Source organism: Argentina silus, assembly GCF_951799395.1.
Source record: "Argentina silus genome assembly, chromosome: 3".
In the NCBI taxonomy this organism is placed as follows: domain Eukaryota; kingdom Metazoa; phylum Chordata; class Actinopteri; order Argentiniformes; family Argentinidae; genus Argentina; species Argentina silus.
This window is the reverse complement of record NC_139657.1, coordinates 2,666,786-2,693,064: the sequence shown is the minus strand read 5'-3', so window position 1 is coordinate 2,693,064 and position 26,279 is coordinate 2,666,786. Positions and strand designations below refer to the sequence as shown.

Genomic DNA, 26,279 nt, shown 5'->3' with positions numbered 1-26,279 from the left:
CGAGTTCGATACCCGCTTAAGGCAAGCTACTCTACCCCGCCGTTCGTTACAGTATAATTATAGAACTTTCACTCTCGCTCGTTCGCTCACGAACTCTCTCCTTCACCTTTTCTTTTTTTTGATTATCTCTCTCTATCTCCAGCGACCTTTCTCTTATTCACTCACTCTCTCAAATGTGTGTATGTGTGTGTGTGTGTGTGTGTGTGTGTGAGAGAGAGAGAGAGAGAGAGACAAAGAGAGAGAGACAAAGAGAGAGAGAACGAGAAAGCGATAATGAGACAAAGACAGAGAGAAAGAGAGAGAGAGCGAGTGAGAGAGAGTAAGAGAGAGAGACAAAGAGTGAGAGACTGAAAGAGAGAGAGAGAGATAATGACAGAAAGGAAAAAGTGGCGTGGAAACAAAGCGTATATGTAAAAATGTGAGTGAAAAAGAGAATTCCTACATTCCTACATTCCTCCGTTCCATGCATGCCATGAATACTGCACCTTCAAAAGAGAGTGCACTGTCAGAGTGGACCATTGTCTCAATGGCAGATGTGACGGACCAGTAGGGTTCAAACCCAGGTCACCCACTTGGAAAACCCAATTATGCCAAGAGGACATCCCCAAGGTCCAGGGTGAGATGACAGTACATGTCTAAGAGATTCCAAATCTCCTCCGCTACACAAACAACTTACATCGGCCCTTTCTCAATCGTTATAAACTCGACTCCTCACGTCCTGTCTTCCGTTCACCACTTGCCTCTGAATCAAAACACACTGGAGGGAAAGATCTAGGCTCCTCCCCCTAGATATTCCCCTCCGATGCTTTTTGAGAAGGAAGCGAGTGCAGGGCAGGGGATAGGAGAAGAGGAGGAGAGAGGAAGAGGAGGAGAGGAGAAGAGGAGAAGAGGAGGAGAGGAGGAGAGGAGAAGAGGAGGAGAGGAGAAGAGGAGGAGAGGAGGAGAGGAGGCGAGGAGGCGAGCAATCGAGTTTCTAACAATTGAGAAAGGGCCAACGTTCATCAGATCCTCCGTCAGTCAGCCAGACACAATATGGTGTTGATAACCGTGTTATCTCAATCCCTCATATCCCTTCTCTGACACCTGGCAACCCACGAGGATCAACATAACTAATGAACCTTACCCCCTGGCTTTTGATCTAATCTGATAGTCTTATAAAAATTAGAGATACAACCACCTCTGTCTTTGTTATCATCAATTGAGTCTTTGATAGAGATATCAAGTTATCTGGTTTATTGACTGACTGTAAAAGACTTACTAAATTAAAAGCTTCAGTTTCTTATTAACCTGGTGAAGGAGCCCGCCCCGTGAGGATAAACTGCTGTCATATGCTGTTTCTTCTCCAGCATACTGTTGTTACCGACTGACATTGAAAAATATCTTCACACACACTCTGCTACAAAGTTCAAATATCACATTCATATATTATGTTGCATGATTTTGAAAGCCTAGGCTGTACAGGAGTATAGAGTAACGTCTTTGACTCAAGGAACTTTGCAGGCAACATGTCCTTGTCCTGCCCCTTTGACCTGCCACTCACAAAGCGCCCCTGTGACCTGCCACTCACAAAGCGCCCCCCCCCCCCCACCCCCACCCGCCCCATGCTCAGGTAGTGGACTCAGTGCAGAAGCATGGTTATCTCTCCTTCATGTCCTTGAACGATACAGGTTAGAGACATTCCCGGTGTCCCTCTCAGTGAACTCATTCACACACCTCTCAGCTGGCTCTTCCAATCAGCATCCAGAACAGCAGGCTCGAGTTTATCTCCATCGTCTACAGATGACAACTGACCATAAACTGTACACAACAATGATAAGGGACCATCGATAACAATCACCAATAACTGGAGTGTGCTACCTTCTAATCAGCACACAACAGGGGGATTAGGTCGTTTACAGTTCAGTGTAACCTTGGTCCTGAAGTACTTGGTGTCCAGTGGTGGGCTGCACTTCAAAGGATTCCAAGACAGAGAGAGAGAGAGAGAGAGAGAGAGAGAGAGAGAGAGAGACAGAGAGAGAGAGACAGACAGAGAGAGAGAGAGAGACAGACAGACAGACAGAGAGAGAGAGTTGTTGGGTTGACTTACACTCACCATAGTATCACAACTATATTGATACTTTTCGCTGATTACGAGACGAAAACGGCATATATAACGCTCCAAAGATGCTGGGATGTAGCCGCCGGAGTATCTTCCTGATTCAGTCGTGCGGCCGTTTTCTCCAAGTTGAGCCAGCGTGTCTGCGCAGCGGCGGTCACCACAAGTTGCGTGTGTTTGCTTCCCAGAAGTTCATGTCATCATACAACTGGAATATTGTAAGTATGCACACAGCTGGGCTCCATCCTCAGAGCGCATTGTAGTAGTGTATACTAGTTAGCTATGCTGGAAGTGATTGCTGAATGCAGGGTCACCAGCTAAATGTAACAACTAGCACTCGATATAACCCTAACCCTAACCCTGTTTGTTATGATCAAGGAATTTCATTTCAGTTTTATCCAAAGCAACTTAAATTGCAGTGAGTGCGTACATTTTTCAGGATATATGGTGCCAGCAGGAATCAAACCCACAACCTAAGCATTGCTCTACCAACTGAGCCACAGAGCCACATTTGCAGTACCGGTCAAAAGTTTGGACACAAACTTGCCAAGAACAAAATATGGCTACTTTGAAGAATCTAAAATATAAAACATATTCTGGTTTGTTTAAGACTTTTTTGTTGACTACATAATTCCATATGTGTTCCTTCATAGTTTTGATGTCTTCAATATTAATCTACAATGAATGTAGAAAATAATAAAAAAAATAAAGAAAAACCATTGAATGAGAAGGTGTGTCCAAACTTTTGACTGGTACTGTACGTCATTGGTTTGTAAAATCTCCTATGTCAGCAAAAACATAAACAATACAGTAATAAATCCTTATAGGCCTAAACACTTCCACTCTCATCAAGGTATTTAGGACTCATATTACTCGGAACCATAATTTTTGGAAAGTACTTAAAAAATCACTGATAGCTGCTTTAAGGAGATGCTACAGGATTGTTGTCATTAATTCTTTATATCAAATTATGGCTTGAGTGTTGTTGACAGTGTTGTTCCTGATATAATGTTAATCAATCTGTTATCTCAATAGACCACACCATCCTCAGTTTAAAGCCAATAAACTTTAGCAAAACAAAAGGGTGTGTGGGGAGGTGTGTCCCTCTCTGTCCAATCAGGTCATTTCTTGAATATATTTCTGTCTGTCTGTATTATTATTATTATTATTATTATTATTATTATTATTATTATTATTATTATTATTATTATTATTGTTGTTGTTGTTGTTGTTGTTGTTGTTGTTGTTATTATTATTATTATATGTAATTACCTATGCTGCTTTCAAGATTCAAGATTCAAGATTCAAAGTGTTTATTATCATATGCACAGTAGAAAACATGTTTCACTGTACAACGAAATTCTTGCTTTGCTGTCCGCAGAATGCCAACCAATGTAAAATATACAATACTAAAGAATATACAATATATACTAAACAAATGTACAAGACAGCAAAATTTAAGGCCTAAAATAAAATAGCAGCAATAATAATAATAAAACAGTGCAAATGTAGCAGTGCAATTATGCAAACTGGAAAGTTCAGTTATTGAGGTAGTAAGGTTATATTAATCTCCTATGGGTTGTTTAGGAGTCTGATGGCAGTGGGAAAGAAGGAGTTCTTCAGTCGGGTGGTCCTGCATTTAACACTTCTGTACCTCCGGCCTGAGGGTAGAAGTGTGAACAGTCCGTGCTGGGGGTGGGTGGGGTCCTTGAGGATGGAGGCGGCTCTCCTGTGGACTCTGCGGTGGTAGATGCTCTGCAGAGAGGGCAGTGGAGTCCTGGTGATTTTCTCAGCAGTCTTCACCACTCTCTGCAGGCGTCTGCGGTCCATAGCAGTAGTGCTGCCGTACCACACAGTGATACAGCTAGTTAGGATGCTCTCAACAATGCAGCTGTAGAAGTTGCTGAGGATCTTGGGCGACATGCCAAACTTCCTCAGCCTCCTCAGAAAGTACAGCCGCTGTTGGGCCTTCTTAACCAGCTGAGTGGTGTTAAGTGTCCAGGTGAGGTCCTCGCTGATGTGGACGCCCAGGTATTTGAAACTGCTCACCCTCTCTACTTCAAGTTCCCGGATGTACAGTGGCCGATGAGGTCCCCTCTCCTTCCTCATGTCCACTATCATCTCCTTCGTCTTGTCCGTATTGAGGGTGAGGTTGTTGTCCTCGCACCATGTTTGGAGGTCTGGCTAGTCTAGGGTGTTCTGTGCGGGTGGTCGTGGACCGTTATTCTTGGCTCATGGCTAACGGTTGGGGCCAGAAACGGAATACTGAATATTCGGCTAAAAAAATTCCATGCTCTTCTTAGAAAATAGCTTTGTAAACCACAACTGCACAGCAATGAGATCTGCATTAACACACAGCAGCCACGGGGGGGAGACTGTGAGTCGCTTCAGTGTTCGACCTACTGACAGTCTGCTGAAGGTGTGAGGCGGGAGGCGGGAGGCAGGCACAGGTGTATGTCGGAGGACCAGTTGATGGGGCTTTCCTCCTCACCTGTAGTCAGTTTAGTTAAACTACATCAGTTTAACTACATCTCCCACCTCAGCACCGACAAAGCCATGACCTCATCCCAGAGTAGACTATATGTTCATGTAGGTTACTATGGTTACAGCTTGCAGCCCTGTGAGAACTGGAACATAGGATGTAGGAGTCGTTTATGCGTTTTGTATCATGTTTATTTTATCCCTACTGCTTACCTGTTATGCTCACCTGTCCTGTCCCCTTTGTTGTCATACGTACCTGCCCTGCCCCTTTGAATGTAATCTGTATTCAGTGTCATACGTGCTGTATATGGCTGCGCTGTTTACTGTGTGTGGGAGGGATCTAGTGTGCCTGGGAGCAGTTTCAAAACATACATGGAAATAGAAGGAGAATAAGAGAAATCCTTTCATCCTCACTTCTTTTTCTTATTGAAGAGTGCGTTTGGAATTATCCGCTAGATCATTGAATTAGACCCTGGTTCAGTGTTTTATAACACGCGTTTGTTATAGGCCACTACATAGTGCAATAGAGGGAAACCGGGGTGTGAACCATTCTATGACTCTTAGGCGACGTTGTCTTGCATGACCACGTCCTGTATTTCCCCGTCTTGCATGGCTGGGTTCAATGAGGATGTGGAGTGATGAAACATTGCAACACCATGTGCTTAGCCTAACACCGGTAGCCATTGTTTCAATGTGATTTCATTTGTAGTATACAGCCTCTATGGGTTATTGGTTGAATAGCCTATAGAGTCTGATAGGCTATACTGAGTCTATATATAGAGTCTATAGGCTATGCGTACAGTAATTCAACCAATAGTATAGACACATATATTTGCCGTGAGACGACGCACGTAGGCTATGGCAAACAAGATGCACAGGCGCATACATCGATGCGCGCACTTTACCGCATCTGAACCAAAGCGGTCACGTTCCCTCGGCATGGACGTGACATGCGACACGAAACGATGCGCGGAGACGCGCCCGGTCTGATTCACAGTAGCCTATGTAATCACGCAGCGTCTACCGGGCCCGTTCCGCTCCTTATAAACCGAGAACCTCCCCCCGCGCGCCACTGCTGCAGAAAAGCTGCATCCAGCCACCGGAAGAGCCCAGTCGAAGACATTCCAACTCGCCTTCAGTGTTTTCTACATCACTTTAACAAAAAAACCTAAAAGGTGAGATATTTGTTATCAAATGTATAGTTGTGATCAAAAGGAAAACTTGATGTGGTCTGTATGATCACAACATGCCATTTTAACATGATCATTGGGAATAGCATAGTATAGTAGCTTTTAAAGTGAAACAGAAGTTGTGTAGGCTAGGAGGTATATGATCATGAGGTATAGTTAGTTATATCTCTTTTTTGAGGGGGGGGGGGGGTATTTATATTATTAGTATTATAATATTACTGGGTCTATAGTGGCGCACTGGTACTGGTGACGCCCTCCGCACATAAGTGATTGATGCTGTGAGCGGTTAATGTAGGCTATTAATTAACGGACAGTTTTCGGGCTTGTGTAGTGATATTAGTGGATAGTGTTACGAGTGTAAAATTGCTGTAAATCGAAAAGTACACAATGTTTTATTTGTAGCTCGCTGCGCAATTCTGAATGCGGAAAAGACAAGTGCAACTTGGCAGGCTATACTGTACCCTGATATAGTAGTGAGCTGTTGTTTTTTAATCTTTTATTCATTATGATAGGCTACATTCAGTCAACTGACCCATCAGGGACCAGCTTATGAGATAGCTGTATCGGACTTGTACTGTATTATGCAATTGTGGACCACTAGAGCGAGCATGTAGCGGCTGCAGGGAATCTGAACACTCGCTGTGAATACCAAATGAACCTGTTGCTGTTTGTAGTAATATAAAACATACAAATATATTTACAATATATAAATAAAATATAACATGTAAAAGCTAACATTAAATAATAGTCTCCATAGTTTGAATACGTTTCTAAATTCGGTGACAACTTAAGCATACATTCCTGATTTCGAATAATTTTCTTGCCTGGAGCGTTGATTAATTTTCCAGCTGTGTTGGACTTTTCCAGACAGATAGCCTACGGCCATGATGTTTCGTATCACGACTGATACACGACTAAGACCCTCAACCAGTTTCCCACGGCAGTGAGCCTTCTGGACTACGTGCCGAGTCTCATGCTATGAATGACATCGAAAACCATGCCCGTCGAAATTGCAATGCATCTTGGTACCTGTAGTTGAACGGCCGCTTGGCGTCAACGGCGCCAGGATGCTGCATAGTCACTGTGTCCATGCGCTGTTAGGATTCCACCGTACATCAGACCTATTTATTATTGTTTATTGTGGAGATGTCTGCACCAAGTACAGCCTTGGGAATCATATTGGACTGTATGTACCGCATCCACCGGTCATTTCCTTCTTGTAATGTGTCGGCCATTTACGCCAAGAACATCAATTCCACTTCAAAGATGTACAGAAATGAGACACTCCCACATCCTCTTCCCTTTCCTGCCCTGTGTCATCTAGGGACAGGTGGGTTTTACAGCCCAATCTAAACCAGAGGGGCAGATAAGGGAGTGATGCTTTGGCTGCCAGAGTCAGATATGCAGTCTAAAGTTCAACCCTGGGGTATAAGACAGATAGATCTACTGTAGTCAGGGGGCCAAGACTGGAGAGGAGAGGCTTGATTGACCTATAGTGAACGTCTCCCAGGACACTTGACACCACGTCCCTGCTCCCAGCAAGGCTCACTGGCCTGTTGGTTTTCAGCTAAAGTAAATGTCAGAGTGAGTGTCCTGCGATATGCGATATTGTCCTGCAGAAACCTGCACTGGAGCTTCAGAGGTGCCGTGTGGTTCAGTAAATGCTGTGGTTTAAGGTGTCATGAATTCAACTTTAAGCTCCAAGAATTCAACTTTAAAAGCAGCGTCCCTCTCTCTCTCTCTCTCTCTCTCTATCTCTCTCTCTCTTTCTGTCTCTCTTTCTCCCTCCCTCTCTCTCTCTTTCTCTCTCTCTCTCTCTCTCTCTCTCTCTCTCTCTCTCTCTCTCTCTCTCTCTCTCTCCCTCTCTCTCTCTCCACTGGTGTACATGCTCACTGTAGAATCTTCTCAGTGGAATTTCTGCTCATTGCTTTCACTCCCACCATCTGTACTAGAAGTCTACAGTACGTACCGCCTCTACCCACAATCCCCTGCTACAGCACGCACTACCTCTACCCACAATCCCCTGCTGTGTGCAGACAAAAGCCTCTGGCCACCGGCCTAGTCTCTGAGCTCAGGCCTCCCACCCACCCTGCCTCCAGTAACTCTCGGGGTCAATCTAAACATGCAAGAAGCCGTGAGAATCCTCCTTCCTCCTCAGAGGGAGAGATAACAGGATCAGTGGTAGGATGACTGTCTGTCCCGCCTACCTCCAGCAGGGGGCAGATGTTCTGTGCTACGGCCAAGGGAAGGAGAATAGAAGAGGTCTTAAATAGGGGAAGACTGAGGGGACACGCCCGACCTGCAAACCGATGGTTGAATTGAATGAATGAATTTCTGAATTGGTTCCTGTTCGGTTACGGTTGGGGTTAGAGTTAAGTGTAGGATTAGGGTTAAGGGGTTTGGGTAAGGTTAGGGTTAAGGTTAGGGATAAGGTTAGGGATAATGGGTAAATCAGTCGCTCTTCCCTGGAGGAATTACAGTGTATTAGTCCTCAGAGCTTCTCCACTCCGTGCTGGAGTAGGTTGGGCCTAGCTAGCGATGATGTAAACAGGGAAGTATGGAAGTACAGGAAGTATGAATAACGCCATGACAACGACATCCCATGATAAAGTCAGTGTGGGTCAGTGTCACGGCAACCAGAGACGGCAGTGGCAGGCAGAGGGTCGTTGAGGACGTTGGGCTGCACTTCCTGAACTTCCTGTTAGCAGATTAACCAATGAGTGCCCTGCCCTGGAGGAAACCAAGGCTTATGATTGGATAGGGGAAATTATGAATTCTGAAACCACTAAGATGATATATACCGAACCAAAGACGGACATATAGTTTTAAAGAAATATAATGAAAATATATCTTCAACCTTTTCTTAACAGCATTGAAAGTGAAAAGGGAGTTCTAGTGCTCAGAATTGTTGATGCCTCTCTCAAACTCATCCAATCAAACTTTATTTGTAGAGCACATTTCACGATTGCTTTACAGGAATATACATTTTTTTTAAATAAGAGGATAACAAGTAAAATAGTCATGGGAGTTTAATTTCTTATTTTTTTATTGAACTGTTACTTAACCAGGCAAGTCATTAAGAACACATTCTTATGGTGTCACAGCAAATGAATACAGTGTAAGCACAAGTGATGACTGTCAAGACTAATACAGCCTCTGTAAGAGTGAGGACTGTCAAGACTAATACAGCCTCTGTAAGAGTGATGACCTTAGAGACTAATACAGCCTCTGTAAGAGTGATGACCTTAGAGACTAATACAGCCTCTGTAAGAGTGAGGACTGTCAAGACTAATACAGCCTCTGTAAGAGTGAGGACAGCAGAGACTAATACAGCCTCTGTAAGAGTGATGACCTTAGAGACTAATACAGCCTCTGTAAGAGTGAGGACAGCAGAGACTAATACAGCCTCTGTAAGAGTGATGACCTTAGAGACTAATACAGCCTCTGTAAGAGTGAGGACAGCAGAGACTAATACAGCCTCTGTAAGAGTGATGACCTTAGAGACTAATACAGCCTCTGTAAGAGTGAGGACCTTAGAGACTAATACAGCCTCTGTAAGAGTGAGGACAGCAGAGACTAATACAGCCTCTGTAAGAGTGATGACCTTAGAGACTAATACAGCCTCTGTAAGAGTGAGGACCTTAGAGACTAATACAGCCTCTGTAAGAGTGAGGACTGTCAAGACTAATACAGCCTCTGTAAGAGTGAGGACTGTCAAGACTAAAACAGCCTCTGTAAGAGTGAGGACAGCAGAGACTAATACAGCCTCTGTAAGAGTGAGGACCTTAGAGACTAATACAGCCTCTGTAAGAGTGAGGACAGCAGAGACTAATACAGCCTCTGTAAGAGTGAGGACAGAGGAGACAGACAGGGGGAGTGTGTGTTTGATCCAGTCAGGAAGTGACAAGGCAGCAGGTGTGTGTATAGTCATGTATGGACCTATTAGCATCAAATAATGACTCGCTGTCACGTTATGTAACATGTCTCTCTCCTTCTCCTCCTCTCCCTCTTCCTCCTCCTCTCTCCCCCTCTACCTCTCTGTAATCCTCATCCCCCTTTCTCTCTCTCAACCTTTCCCCTCCCCCTTTGTTTCTCCATCTCCCTCCATCCCTCTCCACCTCTCCCTCTCCCCCTCCCCCTCTCCCTCTCCATCCCTCCTTCCCTCTCCCTCCCTCTCTCTCCCTCCCTCCCTCCCTCCCTCCCTCTCTCCTTCTCCATCCCTCTCTCTCTCTCCCTCCCTCCCTCCCTCCCTCCCTCCCTCCCCCAGATGTCTACCAAGGAGAAGCTGATCACCCATGTCATGAAGGAGGAGCCTATTGGCACCAGGAACAAGGTGACCGTGGTGGGTGTCGGCATGGTGGGCATGGCCTCCGCCATCAGCGTCCTGCTCAAGGTAAGACAGAGGGAGGGATGGAGGGAGGGAGGGAGGGGAGGGAGGGAGGGGTTGGAGGGGTAGGAGGGATGGATGGAGGGAGGGGTAAGAGGGAGGGGGGTAGGAGGCTGGGTGGTGGTGGGAGTCGATATGGAGAGGGATGGAGGGAGGGATGGAGACATGGTGGGGGAGGGATTGAGTGGAGGGAGGGTGAAATGGGGGGGGGGGGGGGGGGGGGGGGTTGTAAAGGGGGTGAGAGGAAACCCTCCAGAGTGGATGAAGTCAGACAGCCATGAAATGGGACAGAATGTCCAGGACATCACCTCCAGTGTTCTAGAACAGGAACACAGATTAGAGGAAAGAACACAGGACCTGATCCAACCCTCCAAGGATTCCAGACTCCAGACAGTGTAGAACCAACACACGCCCCCCCTCTCTTTCTCTCCTGTGTTGACTCGTCTGCCTTGGCTTATCTCTTATCACCCACCGGTAGTCAGAGGGAGCACATTCTTTTGACGGGAGATTAGAGAAGCATGTGCACTGAGGATTCTTAAGTAATTCTGGAGATTATGTGATGGGGTTTCCAGTGCGATGCCAAAGGGGCACTACCGATCCATTCAGGGGCAGTTTCACTGTCTGAGGTGCCAGTCAGAGAACAACAAAGGCTGAGAGAGAGAATCAAATCAAATCGAATCGAATCTTTATTTGTCACGTACATCCCATACAGCCGTAATTGACATTGCTCAACAACAGTCGACAACAATCAACAATCAGTAATACAATATAATATAGTAAGAATAAAACAGTGACAATAGTAGCGCATAAGGGTGTAGCGTATGTAGCATCAGTAATGACTGGATAATAACAATAGTAATACAGTGTAAGTAGTAGTTCAAGTAGCAGCAGCAGAGAGAGGGAGAGAGACAGAGAGAGAGAGAGAGGGAGGGAGAGAGAGGAAGAAAGGGAGAGTGGGAGTGAAAGAGAGAGAGGGAGAGAGAGAGAGAGAGAGGGAGAGAGAGAGAGAGCTGCGGGGTCATTAGTGGACTGCCAGGATTACTAGCCACCAGCTCATATTCAGTCGATCCATCTGGGCATGAAACATCATCAGACAAGGGACCAGGAGGTCAGAGGTCAGAGGTCAACGCTTCTGAAGCCCTGTAGATGTGTGAAATCAAAGGAAACAGTGAACAGTCATGTTGTTGCTGTCGTTGTTGATGTTGTTGTTGATGTTGTTGTTGTTGTTGATCAGGACCTGTGCGATGAGCTGGCGCTGGTTGACGTGATGGAGGACAAGCTGAAGGGTGAGGTGATGGACCTGCAGCACGGCAGTCTCTTCCTCAAGACGCACAAGATCGTGGCTGACAAAGGTGAGAGGTCAGGACAGGGACAGCACAGTACGTCAGGGGAGGCCGGCGGAGGTAGAAATCGGAGAGCATTTAAAGGGGAGGAACCTAGATCTTCTCCTCCGATGCGTTTTGAGGAGAGGACGCGAGGGGAGGAGGGAGGAGAGAAACTGGAGGAATCGAGTTTCTAACAATTGAGAAAGGTTCCATGACTCTGTAGCCTGACTGGTGTGTGTGTGTGTGTGTGTGTGTTTGCGTGTGTGTGTGTGTGTGTGTGTGTGTGTGTGTGTGTGTGTGTGTGTGTGTGTGTGTTCCCCAGACTACAGCGTGACAGCCAACTCCAGGGTGGTGGTGATCACTGCCGGCGCCCGTCAGCAGGAGGGCGAGAGCCGCCTGAACCTGGTCCAGCGCAACGTCAACATCTTCAAGTTCATCATCCCCAACATCGTCAAGTACAGCCCCAACGCTATCCTCCTGGTTGTCTCCAACCCAGGTGAGAGAGAGGGAGAGTGTGTGTGTGTGGGGGGGGGGGGGGGGGGAGGGAGAGGGAGAAGGGGTAAGGGAGAGAGAGAGAGAGAGAGAGAGAGAGAGAGAGAGAGAGACAACGCTATCCTCCTGGTTGTCTCCAACCCAGGTGAGAGACAGGGAGAGTGGGGGGGGGGGGGAGCGGGAGGTGGAGGGGGGGGGAGAGAGGGAGGTGGAGGGGGGGAGAGAGAGAGAGAGAGAGAGATGAGATGAGAGGAGGTATAAAGGAGAGAGAGAGAGAGATCATCAAGGGATAAAAGAAAAAGAGAGCAGGGAAAGTGACAACAAGAGATACTTCACATAGATGAGAGATAAAGATAAGGAGAAGCGACCGCAGAGGAGGCAGGCATCCCGGTGATAACAACCACTGATTGGTTGACAGTGGACATCCTGACCTACGTGGCCTGGAAGCTGAGTGGTTTCCCCCGCCACCGCGTGATTGGCAGCGGCACCAACCTGGACTCCGCCCGTTTCCGTCACCTGATGGGAGAGAAGCTCCACCTCCACCCCTCCAGCTGCCACGGCTGGGTCGTAGGAGAGCACGGAGACTCCAGCGGTACGACCCCTGACCCTGACCCGTCTGTCTGTCTGTCTGTCTGTCTGTCTGTCTGTCTGTCTGTCTGTCTGTCTGTCTGACTGTCTGTTTGTCTGTCTGACTGTCTGACTGTCTCTGTCTGTCTGATTGTCTGTCTGTTTGTCTGTCTCTCTCTCTGTCTCTCTCTCTGCCTGTCTGTCTGACTGCTTGCCTGTCTGCCTGCCTGTCTCTCTGTCTGTCTGCCTGCCTGTCTACCTGCCTCTCTGTCTCTCTACCTACCTGCCTGTCTGTCCACATGGTTCTCAATGACAGCTGACCCTATGCCTGTGTCCCTTGCCCTTCTCTAACAGTGCCTGTCTGGAGCGGTGTGAACGTGGCTGGCGTCTCCCTGGCAGCCCTCAACCCAGACATGGGCACAGACAAGGACAAGGAGGACTGGAAGAGCGTCCACAAGATGGTGGTCGAAAGGTCAGCAGACTTCATTTACTCACCAACTGCCAAAGGGTTCCGGAACACTCACCACCTAGAGTGCCAAGTGTTCTATTTGGTATTTTACCTAGCAACAACACTTTGATTGGCTACAACATTTGATGAATAAAGTCACCCTTGGCACTCTAGAATGTTGACAATTTGGTGCCTTTGTTCACCCTCAGCACTAAATGAGTTAAAACTCCCAGGCACAGATTAAGACAAATCCTAGTCTTGTCAATAGAGATTTTCCATTGAATATGCATTTTAGGAGTCTGGGATTAGGCTTAATATTTGTCCCGGGGGGAACAGGGCCCCAATAGTTTCCGGTTAGTTTTCACACACACATATACACGTCGTATTTCTAGGGTTCTAGGGTATTCACAGGGTTAGGAAGATTGATTAGATCAGCCATCCGAGTTCGATCATTCATTCTCATTCAGTAAATCTTTAACCCAGCGGCAGAGGAGGTGGTATACACATGACCAGCAGCACAGTCAGATCCAATGAAGGTACAGAAGGAAGAATGAGGAATTTACGGCCAAGGGCCAAGAGCCAAGAGACACGCTGTGAGTCTCCCACACCACGGCACCGTTGTGTTAAGAGCTTACAGGATGCTGGCAACCAGGCGGAAAGCTTGGCAGAGGTTTCGTTGTTGCACAATGCTGCATGCTGCACGACGGTACCGTTGGTCGCCTCGGTTACAACCTCTGTACAGCCAATTGCAAGCCGTTTGCTTTGACAGAGTCCGTTTATTTGATCTAAAATGGCCTTTAAAACTTTTCGGCCCGCAGCAATCGCGAGAGAAAACGTCCCAGTGCTCTACTTTAGATATTCTACCCATTGATTTATGAGTTTGAGTTATGCATTGACTCTGTGAGGTGCCCTGCAGACCACAAAATGGTGGATGTAGCGTCTTGCCACCAAACTTTTCATTTGCTGTTCCTCTGTAACAATATGTGTTTGTGTTTGTTTGTGTGTGTGTGTGTGTGTGTGTGTGTGTGTGTGTGTGTGTGTGTGTGTGTGTGTGTGTGTGTGTGTCTCTCTCTCTCTCTCTCTCTCTCTCTCTCTCTCTCTCTCTCTAGTGCCTATGAGGTCATCAAGCTGAAGGGCTACACCTCCTGGGCCATCGGCATGTCCGTGGCCGACCTGGTGGAGACCATCACTAAGAACATGCACAAGGTGCACCCCGTGTCCACCCTGGTCCAGGTGAGTCTACAGCACACTACTACTACAACACACACACACACACACACACACACACACACACACACACACACACACACACACACACACACACACACACGCACACACACACACACACAAACTTGAAACACTCCATCCTTGTTGACATTTATTCCACACTTAGCATATAACACACACACACACACACACACACACACACACACACACACACACACACACACACACACACACACACACACACACACACACACACACGCTTGTCAAACATTCTCATCTCATCTACAGAATATATCTTCAGGCGAGAATGAGTGAAGATATCTAGGGATATAACACTCTCTCTCTCTCTCTCTCTCCCTCCCCCCTCCTCCCTCCCTCCCTCCCTCCCTCTCTCCTTCAGGGCATGCACGGCGTGAAGGATGAGGTGTTCCTGAGCGTCCCCTGCGTCCTGGGCAACAGCGGCCTGACAGACGTCATCCACATGACCCTGAAGCCCGATGAGGAGAAGCAGCTGGTGAAGAGCGCTGAGACCCTCTGGGGCGTGCAGAAAGAGCTCACTCTGTGAGGAGCTCCCTCCCCCCGTCATGCCTCCCTCAGCCACCCCACCCCTGAGTCCACACGCAGAAGAAAAAACCTCTACAGTGGCTCTGTCTATCAACCCCACCCCCAAGTCCACACGCAGAAGAAAAAACCTCTACAGTGGCTCCACCTATCAACCCTACCCTCTCCTAATGTACCCCTGTACCCCTCTGTACCCCCCTGTACCCGCACTAGTGATGGTGGAGGTAAAATGAAGTCATCGAGCTCATCCAATGGCCTTCAGCTGAAAGCTAAACGTTTGATGGCAGTAGTATATGATTGGTTGAAGATCCAGAGGCATCATTTACCTCTGCTACTGTAAGCTCCTCCCTCAGTGTCTGAATTCTCAGAGCAGACCTCAAACCTGTAGACCTTAACTTGGCCTTCGCTCGTGTTGGAGAGAGGGCATCCCCTCTGTCATCCAGTCTGAACGCACATCTTAAGGCCTGTGCATAGGGTGTAACATGATTAAATGTGTTTGTTTGTTTGTTTGTTTGTTTGTTTGTTTGTACGGTTGTCATCGCTTCCCATGTTCCTCACACTCCATGTATGTAGAATCGTTCTTTTTTGGGGGGGAAAGTATTCAGTAAGCAGGTCGGTTGCTCCATTGTGGAGTCTTCTCTGTTGGGTGTTTGTTTTGAGTTTGGTCGGACGGACAGAGCCTTTCCGTTCTCTATGCAGAAAGCTTCCACTCGTAGCCATGACAACACAGCAGGATATCAATGCTAGACCAACTTCCTGGGATACCAAAGTACCTTAGCGACCTACTGTAATGCCCGCCAAGCATCAATAACTACATTAGCTTACATTGAGGCCAGTATTTTTGAACTACACTCAAAACCGTAACTGTAGGTTCTCACAGGACTTTCCCTGTGAGAGACAAACTCCTTGGGTACTGGTAGCAACAAGGTCAGGTTTACAGAAAGGCAACACACTGCCAAACATTATACCTTCTGTTTTAAATGTCAATGACGTGACCTGCTAACAACTCAGCCAACAAACCAACTGACAGAGAACCACTGGGAACCGAATGGCACTTCCTGTTTATGCTTGTATTACCCCTGTAACCGCCTTACGGCGACGATCCTGCTTGATAGCGTTCCGTGTGCTTCTGTCCGCTGAAAAGTTTTTATATTCTAATTTATCCGACTTTGGTTTCTAGGATTCAGGACACACAAGTTCACAGTACTAACGTTTCTGTTCAAAGGTCAGTAGCTGTCAGTTGTAACTGATAGTTGTCATTCTTCTCTCGTCTGACTCATGGATGAACTGCTGTTGTACCGCACTGCCCTACTGTTCGGGCAGCCGTATGTTCGTTCTGATTTGTGCTCCACCACCAAATAAAACTACCAGGACGATGATAGAAGCCTTTCTTTTGTCCCTTTCTGTCTCTGTGTGTCTGGGTTCGCTACACTAGCGATGGGCAGGTTTGTGTTTACGTGTCAGGAATGGAAGCTGAGTCAGCGGTTCTCCATGCATAGGCTGGATCCACCCTACACATGTACAGATTAGGGGATGTCAATGTAGGTCAGGCGGAGGTCACTATACGGTAGGCCAGGGGAGGCCGGTGGAGGTAGAGATCGGAGGACGGGCTCATTGTAATGCATGGAACGGAATAGGGAATGTGTCTGATACCGTTCCTCATTCCGTTCTTTGCAAACCCATCCGATTCCTACCTCCACAAGCCTCCCCTGCACGGCACCACCGGTACCACCGACCCCAAACTGAACCCGACATCACACTACAGAGCCAAACAGAGTTCTGAGCCAAGCCAAGCCAAACTAAACCCAACATCACACTACAGAGCCAAACAGAGCTCTGAGCCAAGCCAAGCCAAACTGGGCCGGCTCGGTTACGCAGCCAACAGGGTTGCTGAACCAGGGCTGGAAAGGACAATGTAAATGAAAGCTAAATATCCGAGCCAGCACAGTATGGTTCAGTCGGCTCTGCTCCCAGTGAAGCCCTGCGGGTGCGATATCTTCAGGGTCCAAACGAACCACTGCAATAATGAAGGTACAGAAAAAAAGTCTTTTTTCAAAAACTACCATCATTATATTCATATAGCCTATTATGTACATTGACCTAAACCAGGTGGAGCAGGACCACTAAGGGTCAGCTGTAACGTATGATTATATCATCGATTTGTATGTGTGTGTGTGTGTGTGTGTGTGTGTGTGTGTGTGTGTGTGTGTATCTACCCCACACAGTCACCAAAGAAACACCACAGGAGTCAACTGTCAAACCAGACTTTCTCTTTTATTGAACTGATTTACATAAAATTCTACAGATAAAAAAAGAACAGGTGGGTCTAATATTGTTGAAACATAAAACTGAAAAAACCCCAACAGCAAATGTACTATCATACAATTCAAAGTGCATTTAGTAAAAGCTAATTTAAAGAGACACCTGTCTGTATACTTGATAAAAAGTTATACTTTTGATTAGTTTCGATCGTTTCAGATCCTTCCTAACTCACAACCTTTAAATATCAACTGAAGAAGGAAGATAAGTGACTCTCAGAAACAGAGTGAATGATAAAAGAAAAGAAGAAACGGCAGAAAAGAAGAAACTAAACGGTTAAATCATCAATTATCTTCATTGTAAAGGAGGGGTTCCCAAACTAGTTTGTCTCGCGACCCAAAAATTGACATCAATAATTTCCAGTGACCCCCGACAACGTGATTGGCTATGGCAACACATAATAATGATGTCCAAGTGTATTCTCATTGCCTAAAAGATCCTCTAATTGGTTGGATATGAACCCCGAAACATTGCATCATCGGCGACAGGTACAATACACAGACAATGTTGGTCTTCACACAAAATAAAAAATGTTTGTGTCTTCTTGATCAAATCATAGAGGTTAGTTTGATTTTCTCAGGGGACGCAAATTGAAAAACAGGGGACCCCCATGTTTGGGAACTCCTGTTGTAATGGCTTTGAATAGGAGCCAGTTGAGAGTCAAACCTTTCACCATCCGAACAGAAACACACCGACACTGAGAGTTAGAGAATGTGACCGGAGAGCAACGACACGACTGACAGATTGAAAAGTCGCTGAGTCACTGTGCCCCATATTTTTCTCCCCTCTGGGGATTTTCTTTTCCTTGGCTTACTCCTGAGGGTCTATGATTTGGTGTGAGATCATATTGTTTGTATTGTATTTATTGTTTATATTGTTTATTATTATTTAGCTGTGAAGCACTTTGTGACATTTGCCTTTGTAAAAAGAGAGAGAGAGATGGGCCGAATCTCAAAAGTCTTTCCTCCATTCCTCGTGTCCTCTCTCTCCTTGCGTCTTTCTCAAAATCACAGTGAAGGAGACAGGGAAGGAGAGGCAGGGAAGGAGAGGCAGGGAAGGAGAGACAGGGGAGGAGAGGCAGGGAAGGAGAGGCAGGGGAGGAGAGGCAGGGAAGGAGAGGCAGGGAAGGAGAGACAGGGAAGGAGAGGCAGGGAAGGAGGGACAGGGAAGGAGAGACAGGGAAGGAGAGAGTCTCGTGTTTATCGAACATAACCCCAGATCTCAGAGAAGCCGTACTCCAGAAGTTGAACCCCTGCCGTCTCCCTGAAAGGTTGAGCGGTGTATTTATACCAGAGTGTAACCTTTTCCTTTATGGGGGACTGAGAGATAAGGACCCGGTCACTCCAGAAACACTCAGGCTGAATGTCAGAGAGACAGAGCATACGTTCACACCAGGGGAGGCTGGTGGAGGTAGAAATCGGAGGACAGGCTCATTGACATGAGTGTTTGATACCATTCTTCATTTAGTTCCATGTATCACAATGAGCCCGTCCTCCGATTACTACCAGCCTCTATCTCCATGTTAACATGATAACTTTAGGACTGCATATTTTCCACATCAGCGGTTTCATCTGAAGCATGGGGGAGTTGTTTAAATATAAACAAACCAAGATGATATATAGATAACCATATCTATAGATAATTGGGCCACATCGTTTTGCTTTCTGTAACAGCTGACTGTAACTGTCAGTCCTACACAGCTGGCTGAAACACAACCCTAATAACCCTCTCAACAAAAATGCATATCCACAGATTCCAGTCGTCAAATCTCACAGAGTCTCTGCTGTGTAAACTAGGAGCTCTCCTTTATGACAGCAACAGAAACCAAAACCTGACTCATATTTGTACACACTGCCCATGTTCTTCCAGAGGGATTCCCTTGCGTTGTCATCCAGTGTCTTGCGGTGAGCAGAGCCCACCTGCTGATAGGCTTGTTGTTGACGAATCAAACGAGTTGAAGGTTGCACCGCAGGGGGGGACACCAGAGAGAGAGAGAGAGAGAGAGAGAAAGAGAGAGGGGGGGGTGTTCAGGTAGGAGAGACAGCACTCTCTCAAAGAGATGGATGGAGACAGAGAGAGAGAGAGAGAGAGAGAGAGAGAGAGAGAGAGAGAGAGGGGGGAAAAGGAGGGGGAGCTGTACAGATGGGAGAGGGGGAGATGGACAGATGGACAGGAAGAGAGAGAGAGAGAGAGTGTGTTTGTGTGTGTGTGACACTGATGCGTGTGTCCTGGGGGGTCAGTGTAGTTCAGTAGAGATCGCTGAGGCCGGCGGTCTTGCGGGCTTTCTGCATGAGGGCGCGCAGCTGGAACTGTTTCCTGGACAGAAGACGTACATGCTGCAACAGAGAGAGAGGAGGGGGGGAAGTCACAGAGAATACACACACCAGGGGAGGGCAACAAGAGAGAGAGAGAGAGAGAGAGAGAGAGAGAGAGAGAGAGAGAGAGAGAGAGAGAGAGAGAGAGAGAGAGAGAGAGAGAGTGTGTGTGTGTGTGTGTGTGTGAGAGAGAGATGTGAGTGGGTCTGTGTCTGTGTGTGTGTGTGTGTGTGTGTCTGTGTGTGTGTTTCACCTTGAGGAAAACCTCCAGGTCTATGACCCCCCTGCGCAGGGCCTCCCCCAGGTAGAAGATGGTGTCCTCGATGGCGTTCTCCTCGGCGTACAGGTTCAGGATCTGTTTGTACAGCGGCGCCGTGGGGACGATGACGTCATCAATGTCGTTGTTCTCCGATTGGTTCTCCATCTTCTCCAGGGCCTCGCTCAGCTCCTCGTCCTTCCTCTTCAGCAGGTCGATGTTCCTGTCCACCTCCGTCTGACACACACACACGCACACACACACACACGCACACACGCACACACACGCGCACACACACAGGCGCGCACACACACAGGCGCACACACACACAGGCGCACACACACACAGGCGCACACACACACAGGCGCACACACACACAGGCGCACACACACACAGGCGCACACACACACGCACGCATACGCACGCACACACACACACACACAAATAAGCAGATTAATCACCACTGGAGACCGTGAGGCACAAGACAGAGAGGAGCCAGCAGAGATAATGAGAGAAAGAGAGAGAGAGAGATGATGGATAGCAGGAGAGAGAAAAAAAAAGAGAGAGATAAAGGGACAGAGGGAGGGAGAGAGAGAGGGGGGGGGGGGGGGGGGGGGAGTGACTAAGGGACACACTTGACCCGCCTCCCATTAACTCTAATCAAATTTTAACCAAATCAGAAATCCAGGCGCGTCCCCTCAGAGAGCCAGAATAAGAGACAGAGAAATAGAAAGCAGGAAGGGCAGCGACCCCTCACCACTTCCTGGTCCAGGCGTGACACCATCTCCTCCAGCTTCTGGTGGCCCTTCTTCAGGTCCTCCTCGGTCCTCTTCAGGGCGTCCAGCTCCGCCTGGGCCCGGTCCATCTCCTCCTTCATCCTCCAGCGCAGCTTGTCGCTCACCGCAGAGATCAGGGACGCCCGGATGGTGTCCTCCCCGATGGTCCCGTCCCTGCTGGGGCCTGGAGGGGAGGAGGGGGGAGGAAGAGGGAGATAGGAAGGGAGAGGAGAGGAGAGGAGGTAGAGGGAGACAAATGGAGAGGAGAAGAGGGAGGGAGAGGGAGGGAGAGAAGACAGAGGGAGAGGAGAGGAGGGTGGGAGGGAGGAGAGGAGGGTGGGAGGGACGGAGGGAGGGAGAGAGAAGACAGAGGGAGAGAGAGGGAAGACAGAGGGAGAGGAGAGGAGGGAGAGAGGGAAGACAGAGGGAGAGAAGGGAGGAGACGACAGAGGGAGAGGAGGGAGGGAGGGAGGGATAGAAGACAGGGAAAGTAGGAAAGAGGTTATGGATCATTGTTCATACCAAACAGGAAAGTAATTCACAACGGTACTTCCCGTCCTAGTGACAGTGGACTAGAGGTCACAGTGAACTAGAGGTCAGGACGTCCAGAGGTACATTATCATCACAATGGAATTCAAACCTCCAACGTGTTTAATAGTAACAAGGTTTGTCGGTTACAGAAAGGTGGTATTGTTGGTAGGTTTTGCATTGCACGAGTCGACTGTCTGTGTGCGTGTGTGTGTCTCTATTCTATTGTGTTGCTGACTGTCACAGTCTCGTGTGTGTGTGGGAGGACAGTGGACAGTAGAGAGCTGCAGGGACGGGGCTGGCCACAGGGAAGGTGGCCTGTGGGGCTCAGTTGGTAGAGCATGGTGTTAGCAACGCTAAAGTTGTAGGTTCAAATACCACTGGGACCATATATTTTCACATTTATGGCATTCAGCAGACGCCTTTATCCAAAGCGACTTACAACAAATACATCTGTTTAAGTAAGTGAATCATCTATCCAACCGACATCATAAGACAAAGTAATCAATGCTCACACCAGGGGCCACAGGCAGTCGGAATGCCAGAAGCCTTTATTTTTTTATATGTGCATATATACACTGAAATGTATACACTCACTGTACTGCAAGTTGCCTTGGATACAACAGCTGCTAAATGGCGCATATATATATATATATTATATGATGGGGATAGTGGGTAGAGAGTCAAGGCTCTCTGTACTGTCTATAGGATATCCGAGTCGTCAGCAGTGTGAATGTCACCGTTAATCTCGGCCCTGAACACTGACTACTCTCCAGGCAACCTTATCCTTTCTCCGCGCTTCTCCCCCTCCCCTCCAACCCCTCCCCTCTCCCCCTCCCCTCCAACCCCTCTACTCTTGCCCTAAATATAGCAGAAGGCTGAAGCTGCCAAGTAGACACTGACCCTAGGCCAGTTCTAAGTCTTCTCTCCTAATTGTTAACAGTTACATTTGGGGATTGGTAAGCTGATACTAGATCTGTGCCTATGGTTGGGCGAGGTCGACCTGGAGCCTAAATATAGCCCTGGTTGGGGGCCGGGGGCTGGGGGCTGGGGGGGGACGAGGGGGTGTGTGTGTGGATAGGCCCTTTCCTTGGGGGTCCGCCACACCCTTTGGCCTTTTACGCCCCTCCACTCTGGTTACAGCAGCGACCTTTCGGATGCCGCCAGGCGCTCCAGGGAGGTCGGGTCGAGCGTGTACAGACATGCGGCCAGAAGGTCAAAGGTGAAAGGTCAGGGTCAATGAAAGGCCACGGAACGAACGGCCAGCTTAACGGTGCAGCTTTGTTTGTGACTTTGTACTGAGTTGTGTCAGCAAAACACCCATCACCTTACCTAACATTACAGTAGGGAGGTCGGTGTTAGAACGACACAGTCTGAGTATTAGACATACAATCCTTATTGTGCACAACAGACACCCTCACCGCAAGCTTACACTGACTCCCTGGAATACTCTCATGATAATGGGTTTTTTGGACACAAATTCCAGGAAGTAAATCTGAGCTCACAACTAGGATATCTATGAGGTTTGCATGCACAACGTCAAATTATTTATTTGAATATTTTGGGACCATAAATATATTTGTTTGTTTAACTGTGATTTAAGCCCTGCAACGCTCCAGAAGAGCACGGGGTCGTGGCTGACACTGTGCTGCTCCCAGTCTGTCATCAATACACTGTGTGTGTGTGTGTGTGTGTGTGTGTGTGTGTGGTGGGTCCTAATTCCTGTTGAAAAAAATGTACCAATAAAGATTGTATTGTATTCCGCCTGCACCATTCTCCGCTCTATGACCAGGGACAGGGTCAGGGACCACCCCCTCCTGTCATGTGGTTGTCACTGAATCTACAAATAGATGTTTGAACAATGGATGATCGCTTTTGGTGTTGAAGATTTAAGACTTGCATCTTTCAGATTTCCACAAAATAGGGTAGGGTATGATTGCCACGGTCAATATTAATAAACCTGCATGAGGTACAAATAAACCTGCATAAGGTACTTATATCTGTGTTATCAAACCTAATGCTTTACGTAAGGGTTTGTCCATTCTGCCCTTTGACCCATCGAAAGTTCTGATAAGACAAGCCTTGTGACAGAACTTCAATTCCCAGAATACAGTGCGGTGTGACACCTACCCACAGTGGAAACTGGAGTCTGGGAAGTGTAGTGTGTAGGGCCCGGTGTGGCAGGATAGGAGTTTCCACCAGGGTACTGGTAACCCGGATAGCCACTAGAGAGAGAGAGAGAACAACAAAGACCATATAACCAACCAAGAGCAATCCCTCCACTCAAAACACAGCACTGCTATCAATTACAATGTTCTGCTCCACAAAAACCAGCACTGAACTCAAATATACGGGTCACTGTCAGCCAAGCAAGAGAAGTACAGTATGCCGGTTGCTCATTGGTTGATAACAAGCGAGGAAAATGATGTCATGGCCCCTGCGTGCTGCTTACGTAACCCCAAGACAAACATGTCAGAACCGGCTTGTGGAGAAAGACTGTGAGGGGAGGCAGGGCGTGTGAGGGGAGGCAGGGCGTGTGAGGGGAGGCAGGGCGTGTGAGGGGAGGCAGGGCGTGTGAGGGGAGGCAGGGCGTTAGCAGGAGAGGGAGCAGCGGCCCAGCAGACATCTTACCCAGGGTTGGGGTTCGGTCCGTAGGGGGAGACTGCAGGCATACCTGGCATGTAGGATGCTGAGGGGGAGATAGGGGGAGAGAGGGGGTTAGGTCACACATAAACACCTTTAGGTTCTGACATCCTCAGTGATCACACGCTGTGTGAGAGTGCCATCTAGAGTAAGAGGAGGGTACTGCGCAGGTTTCGAGAAGTACTCAGCCTCAAGATATTTTATTCTATTTTCATACAATAACAGCATTGACACCTGGTTCCACTTTGACCTACGACCTGTCACCTCTCTCTAATCATGTCGACAAACAACATTTTTAAATATGATGAATCAGTGAAACAAACATATCAAGTGAGAATAAGGTACATACAAAAAAAATGAGATAAACAGTTTGCAACAATAGATGGACATACAGTATCAGTCAAACGTTTGGACACACTTTGCCAAGAATGTGCAAAGCTGTCATCAAAGCAAAAGGTGGCTACTCTGAAGAATCTAAAATATAAAACATATTCTGGCTTGTTTAACACTTTTTTGTTTACTACATAATTCCATCCGTGTTCCTTCATAGTTTTGATGTCTTCAATATTAATTTACAATGTAGAAAATAATAAAAAAAAAAAAAAAAACCATTGAATGAGAAGGTGTGTCCAAACTTTTGACTGGTACTGTAGATAGAGAGATAGAACATTTGGTTGACAGCACAGTCACACCACACACACACATCAGCGTGACAACATGCGTGTTAATAGGGGAACTCACAGTTGGGGGGTCCGGCAGCTTGGAAGCCCTGATAGGGAGCCTGATTGGTGGGCCGCGAAAACACGGGGGGCTCCTCCCCAAACACCACGATCATCACCTGGATCAGACTATACAGGTCCGACTGGGGCTGGTCAACACACACACACACAATCATATAGTTAGTCTCAGACCGTTCACATATACCTTACAGGTCCGACTGGGGCTGGACAACACACACAGAATCACAGAGCTAGTCTCAGACCATTAACAAAGCTATCTATTCGAAATGGGCCCAAAAGCCCTTTTACATCAAGAACTATAATACGAACATTGGTACCAGGACCACATTGGAAATCAGTGTCTTCAGTCATGCGTTTGTGAGATAACCTCTGGGATCAGATGTATCTTTGCTGTATGATACCCAAAACAAGAGTTTTAAAAAATTAAATAATTACAGAACTTGTTGCGATATCCCCTAGCTTGACTAACCCATAAAGGACCATCTATTGCTTGTCTATACACTGGGCATTGGGAACATCTCCTTTCATGTTGAAAATGTATTTCCAATGTAAATATTCACTCCTGAAAAAACACATTGAGCTGTCACGTGTGACTGCATTTATACGTCTACCAACTCATGGTGCTGAGCACAGTGCTTACATGTTTCCACTCATGCAGGTAAGGGAGGTAGATCTTGCCGTTGGCATCGATGTGTTTGCCAGTCTTGATCATCATGGCACTGGTGGGCTTCACAAAACAGATGGGGGGGTTGTAGGGGTACGTGTCCAGGAGCCACAGACACACAGGGATGTTGTAGACGTTTCCTAACGGGAAAGAAAGAGGAGAGAGTGAAACCTCTGTGAAACAGACTAATGTAAATGTTTTACAATGTGTTTAATAGTAACAAGATTTCCTGGTTACAGAATGGTGATATTAATATGTTTTGTATTAGAAAAAATGTGTGTGTGTGTGTGTGTGTGTGTCTTCAACAGTTGTGCTGACAGGTACTGCAATACAGCTACGTGATGGATCCATCTTGAATCTTACATCTTGTATCTTCAAACAGCACATAAACGTGATGTTGCTTCAGAGAAGGGCTTTGTAGCCTCTATTCTTACCTCTGTAACTGACTGGAACGGTTCCTGTCAGACTCATCAGGTCTCTCGTGGAACCGTCGTTGAACACTAAGGACAGAAGTCAGCATAAAGCCAAGCAGACCAGACGTGACGAGGGAAACAAATGCAACGAAACTAAATATCCATATACACTTACATCAATGAGACCCTGTTGACGAGGACTTACCATAAGCATCCATAACGGGCTTCAGATCCTTGTACTGAGCGATGACGTTGGTGATCTCACGAACTGTCAGGTCCCTGTATTTGTATACCTGGACCATGGAAAGGGACGACGTATGAAGGTTGACAATACCACACATTTAAATGTAAAAGACCAGGACAGACTCTCGTTAGCAAGCTGGCTAGCCAAGTAACTGTGCCCCAAGATTAAGCCCCAGATGTTGAGTATGCTAGCTGCTAAGCTAGCTATCTATCTTCACTTAGCTGGCTTAATTCTTTGCTCACCTTCACCATTTTCTTCAGGGAACTTTCATTGGCAACCGCCATGGCTGGTGGTTGAGTGGAGTGTCTTTCAAATTAAATATGAATAGCAATGTATTTAAGAACGGCTAGCAAAAAAGCTAGCTATCGTGAGCTGGCCCTCGGCTAATGCTAGATAGCCCAACCCAAGCCAGGGCCAGGAACCGACAGGCAAGTCCACTCAAGTCAAAGTCCTCGGCTCGACGCGAGAAGTAGCGTGTTACAAAATGTATCTCTTTCAACGTTGGCTACCTGCTTAGTAACCGGTTTCTCACGGCACGGAGGCCAGAAATGTGACAGACTGACAGAAGAAAAACAGCAGCTTGGATGCGATGATCAACAACAGGCCAC

At 47.3% G+C, this 26,279-nt stretch overlaps 2 protein-coding genes across 2 annotated transcripts; one reads left to right on the top strand and one right to left on the bottom strand.

The window, feature by feature from the left end:
* The first annotated feature begins 5,655 nt into the window (after positions 1 to 5,655).
* ldha (lactate dehydrogenase A4) lies at positions 5,656 to 15,278 on the top strand. The gene is made up of 8 exons (XM_083666919.1): positions 5,656 to 5,751; positions 10,034 to 10,159; positions 11,388 to 11,505; positions 11,801 to 11,974; positions 12,389 to 12,562; positions 12,892 to 13,009; positions 14,095 to 14,218; positions 14,613 to 15,278. The coding sequence occupies exons 2-8, from the start codon at positions 10,034 to 10,036 to the stop codon at positions 14,775 to 14,777; spliced, it is 999 nt and encodes a 332-aa protein (XP_083523045.1). The 5' UTR covers positions 5,656 to 5,751; the 3' UTR covers positions 14,778 to 15,278.
* A 1,750-nt stretch (positions 15,279 to 17,028) lies between these two features.
* Positions 17,029 to 26,279, bottom strand: tsg101a (tumor susceptibility 101a). The gene is made up of 10 exons (XM_083665579.1): positions 25,914 to 26,279; positions 25,633 to 25,720; positions 25,449 to 25,514; positions 24,991 to 25,154; positions 24,352 to 24,478; positions 23,599 to 23,656; positions 23,098 to 23,192; positions 20,421 to 20,623; positions 19,661 to 19,900; positions 17,029 to 19,428 (listed from the first exon to the last, which is right to left on the bottom strand). Exons 1-10 carry the CDS (start codon positions 25,953 to 25,955, stop codon positions 19,339 to 19,341), a joined length of 1,173 nt encoding a protein of 390 aa, XP_083521705.1. The 5' UTR covers positions 25,956 to 26,279; the 3' UTR covers positions 17,029 to 19,338.

Coding starts and splice junctions, on each gene's coding strand:
- ldha (XM_083666919.1), top strand. CDS start 10,034: ATGTCTACCAAGGAGAAGCTGATCACCCATGTCATGAAGGAGGAGCCT. Junction 12,563..12,891: donor AGAGCACGGAGACTCCAGCG/GTACGACCCCTG, acceptor CTTCTCTAACAG/TGCCTGTCTGGAGCGGTGTG. Junction 14,219..14,612: donor CCGTGTCCACCCTGGTCCAG/GTGAGTCTACAG, acceptor TCTCTCCTTCAG/GGCATGCACGGCGTGAAGGA.
- tsg101a (XM_083665579.1), bottom strand. CDS start 25,955: ATGGCGGTTGCCAATGAAAGTTCCCTGAAGAAAATGGTGAAG. Junction 25,515..25,632: donor GCCCGTTATGGATGCTTATG/GTAAGTCCTCGT, acceptor TTCTGTCCTTAG/TGTTCAACGACGGTTCCACG. Junction 19,429..19,660: donor ACCTGGAGGTTTTCCTCAAG/GTGAAACACACA, acceptor TCTCTGTTGCAG/CATGTACGTCTTCTGTCCAG.